The sequence below is a fragment of the Rhea americana genome, unplaced genomic scaffold, assembly GCF_003343005.1.
Source record: "Rhea americana isolate MKP2758 unplaced genomic scaffold, rheAme1 scaffold_374, whole genome shotgun sequence".
In the NCBI taxonomy this organism is placed as follows: Eukaryota; Metazoa; Chordata; class Aves; order Rheiformes; family Rheidae; genus Rhea; species Rhea americana.
This window is the reverse complement of record NW_028186506.1, coordinates 152,928-156,859: the sequence shown is the minus strand read 5'-3', so window position 1 is coordinate 156,859 and position 3,932 is coordinate 152,928. Positions and strand designations below refer to the sequence as shown.

Genomic DNA, 3,932 nt, shown 5'->3' with positions numbered 1-3,932 from the left:
CCCCGCCGCCCTTGCTATTTTCCACCCTACCGGCAACTGTAATAGAGCTGAGCATTTAAGCAATAATGAAGTGAATCGATCTGCCCAAACTCTGCATTAAAGAGGACACAACACTTTATGTCCCTGCGCTAATGGACATCAATTTGGAACTTAAAAGGCAACAAATGCATCTAAACATGGGAAAGAGGGTTGTGAGCCTCTATTTTTTCTTTCTTTCTTTCTTTCTTTCTTTCTTTCTTTTTCCTTTTCTTTTTTTTTTTTCCTTGATTGAGGAAACAGCACTTAAAGAAGTCATATATCACCGGGGGAAAAAAATTCTCCCCAGGCAGACTTTTCATTATGTGTGGGTTTCATTAAAAATGTAGCTCTCTCTCCTTTCAAATATTTAAACACTTTTATATTATTTAACTCCAGATCGGCTTGCTAGCTAGAGATGGATTTGCGTGTGGGTGCGGATACGTGCGTGTGTAAAGTCACCCAGATCTGATTTAGAAAAGATATCTCTCTGTGCATGTGGGGGAAAGACAGAGACAAATCATTGCAACTGCGTGACATGCAAACTGGAATGTGCAAAAAAGGGGGGAAAGAAGAAATACTGTATTCGAGTTTAAATCTGGGACAAACTTTTCTTTCTTTTTTTTTTTCTTTTTTTTTTTGAGGGGGGGCTGTGAAGGGGGAAACTGGGCGAAAGGGGAAAATATTTGAGCGGCACGAAGTTTTGGTGCGTGTCAGAAGCCACTTGGAGTCTCCAGTGGTGCCTAACTTCCCCGCTGGAAGTTTGGGCTCTAAAGTGAACCTTATTCCTGCTCCTCTCGCTCTCTCGCTCGCGCTCGCTCACTCTGGCGGTAACAAATAAGAAAGGGGGGGAGGAGATTGATTTATTTATTTCTGTAAAAGAGTAAACTCACTATTGCAAGAGTTCATCCGCTGCATCCAGGGGTAAACCGGGGCGGAACACTTTTGCTCCTCGCTCTCTCCGAACACAGTTTTGCTCTGCGCGCAGTCCGACTTGCGCGGCTCGGGGGCGAAGGGCACCTCGTCCAGGTTGGAGGGGGCGCACGCAGGGTCCTTCTCGCGGAAAAACCCGCCGGCCCCATAGTCACACGCGGAGCCGCGGCTGTAGGCTCCGTTGCCTTGCTGGTAGTAGGCAGAGGACGCATACCCCTTCTCCTGCACGCCCGTGGCTCCGTAGGTGGTGGGATAGTGCCTCAAAGGATCCGCATAGCCCGAGGGATATAACGGGATCTGTCCCAGGAAGGGCTCCTGCCCCGCCGCCAGACTCACCGGGAAGGTCGAGTTGACAAAATAAGAACTCATTGGAAGGAGCTGCCGTCCTTTCCCGGCTTTATGATTTGTTGTGTTTTATAGTCCAAGTGGTTTAGCTATTAGTAGTATATCGGAGATTGGGTTTTAGCTGAAGGGAGATGGCGTGGTGCCAGCGAGGGACACAAGGAAATACAACCATCTGATCATGGGCTGACCAATAGCAGGCGCCTGAGGTTGCAAAATAGCACCCATGAGGAGCTGAGATTGCACCAGGGACCCCAAGAACAAACCATCCACCCCCTTTTTCCCTYCCTTTTAAACAACAGAAATGCACCCCCTTAACCAAATACATAATATCTGCGGAAAGAAACATTCCCGGCGCGCTCGGAGCTTCATAAATAAATAAACACCCCCTCTCTCCCCTCGGACCTCAGCACGGGGGTGTGTGAGAGCCCTGTACGTGCATGGTGGTGTGCGCGCATATGTATTTACACACGTGTAATGTATACAAATACCTGGGGTAAGTGTGAGAAAAGTTAATTATTTGCATTCGAAAAACTTTAACCCCTGGTGTCTGCAAATCCTCTCGAAATATCTAGTAGTTTTCTACAGTACCAAAAAAAAGTTTTTTTTTTTTTTAGTGAACTTTTTCAATGAGGAAATCCCGTTGATTTGATTAACTTAGATTTGCTATAGGAGAAGAAATCGGTTTTGACAACTTATTTATCTAGTTACCATAGATTATCATTCTCTTTTAAAGAAAGCGGCGCCTGCTTAAACCAAACATTCTCTTTTCAATTATGTTATCTTTTTTCCCCACCTTTTTTTCTGTAAAAGCTACATATCCGGAAGATAAATGGAAAATCGAAGCATTTCCTTTATCCTTTGCTAAATCCCGACTTGCTCGGGAGTCATGTACCGCATTGTGCCCTCTTGCGTTTTTTTGTTAATACCAAATCTATCCCCGACCTTTCATGGCTAAAAGGAAGCCTTGGGTTACGGTCAAGAGCTGAGTTTATTGATTGTTACCGATCGAGATTTTTTTAGAGAGGAGAGCTCGTCGCGTGGCGGGTCTGTGCCTGGAAGGTGCGCGGAGATCCTGCATCCCCCCTTCCCTCTTCGAGCCTGTCCCCATTACAAAATTCCTATTCTTTTTACAAAGTTAAAACGTTGTAAGGAATAAGCTCGAAAGTCTGGAGCGATTCTCGGTCATTCTAAAAGCTGCTCTTCGGGCTGGGATCCGTTACCTTGGTTTTGCCCGGATTACCCAGCAAGGGATGTGTTCTGCACTACCTGGTGCATCCCCCCCGTCAGCTTCCCATTTGCTCAAGGTATAGTGAGATCTCAATACACCGTCTTCCCCCCCCTTCTTTTAATTGAAAAAATAACAGCGATCTTACAGGGGGAAATTTCTTAATTAGAGCCAGGAATGCCCATTGAACATTCGCAATTCAAAAAGGATTTGTTTCCTGTCTGAATTTGTGGCCATCTGTCTGTCAGGTAGTGTATGCAATGAAATAACACGCCTTATAATACAGACTCCCCTGTACTTGAATCTGTGGCTGTGTGTGCTAAGAATCTAGAATTACATATATTACATGGTCACTGTAGAGCTGCCAATGCGGTTCTCTCTGACGGAGCTCTAAGTATCTACGAAACTGGTATCTTATTACGAGCTAATTTATTTTAAACATCATGTTTACAGCAGCAAAGCCAAGATTGTTTCATGCCACGGCTGCAATGAACATTTCGACTGAAACGTAATCCCTATAATTCAAGGAAATAACATGTAAAGGAAGTAGTTTTCCATCCTCCACCCCCTCTCTGACTGATATCTCTTATATTTGTTCTTGCAGAGTTTCCCTTTGTGTATGGAATGGACCCAAACCTACGTAAATCAGCTTTATTGGTATGCAAGAAAAAAAAAAGTGAGATTAAAAGAGAACGATGCCTGGAGAAGAAAAAAATGGAACCCGATGAGAGACCGAAGTTAGCTGCTTTGCAGGAGCCGAGCAGCTCATATATGATTAGTGAGTTACGCAATATTTATAGCACTGCAAAAACAGCGATTATCTGGCATGATCAACTCCGCATGCAAATTTTGAGCTAAGAAATTGGAAGTCCTGATAATTCAATGCGTGAGTACAACCGCTGCAAATGTTCCCTATAATATTTTCTCTCAGTTCTTATTATTGTTCTAAAATACATCCCTCGAAATATTCTTCCCCAAGCTTTACAATAGTAAAACATTGCTCATTCTAGTACGTACGCGGCTAAAGCAGGCTTTTTGCAGAGTTCGACTGTCGACATTTGTTAAGAAAATAAAATTCACTAATTGACACTGGCCGCTTGCTAATTACTTATTGCTGATATTTTAGACACGCTGTAGATAAAAACAGTAYGTCTTGTTTCTTAGAAGCAGCGTAAAGCTTCCCTTGGCCGTATAGATGGTTATTTGGGGGAGAAAAGGGAAAGAAGAAAACTTGGTTGCCAACATGACAAAAATGCCTGTCATAGTGTTCATCTTTCTTAGGGTCAGGCCCGCAGTCTAATTGGTTTGCCACCTATAATACATGTAAATACGAGCAAAGGTCTTAAACCGCACTAAATCTCAGCGAACTGCATGTTTAGCACCGAGGTGGTTTCCATTTCCATTTTAATAGCTT

General features: G+C 43.7%; 1 protein-coding gene and 1 long non-coding RNA gene across 3 annotated transcripts in view; one reads left to right on the top strand and one right to left on the bottom strand.

Annotated features, from left to right (window-relative positions):
• LOC146591376 (uncharacterized) overlaps positions 1-3,932 on the top strand; it is a 20,383-nt gene that overhangs the window by 12,153 nt on the left and 4,298 nt on the right. For both annotated transcript variants that reach the window (XR_014896823.1, XR_014896824.1), the window contains one exon: positions 3,123-3,404. This is a non-coding gene — a long non-coding RNA (uncharacterized LOC146591376). The remainder of the gene's footprint in view (positions 1-3,122; positions 3,405-3,932) is intronic.
• Positions 27-3,932, bottom strand: part of HOXB6 (homeobox B6) — an 8,705-nt gene continuing 4,799 nt past the window's right edge. The window contains exon 2 of the mRNA XM_085313022.1: positions 27-1,494. Coding sequence (XP_085169148.1) covers positions 883-1,317 — 435 coding nt within the window. The 5' untranslated portion in view covers positions 1,318-1,494 and the 3' untranslated portion in view covers positions 27-882. The remainder of the gene's footprint in view (positions 1,495-3,932) is intronic.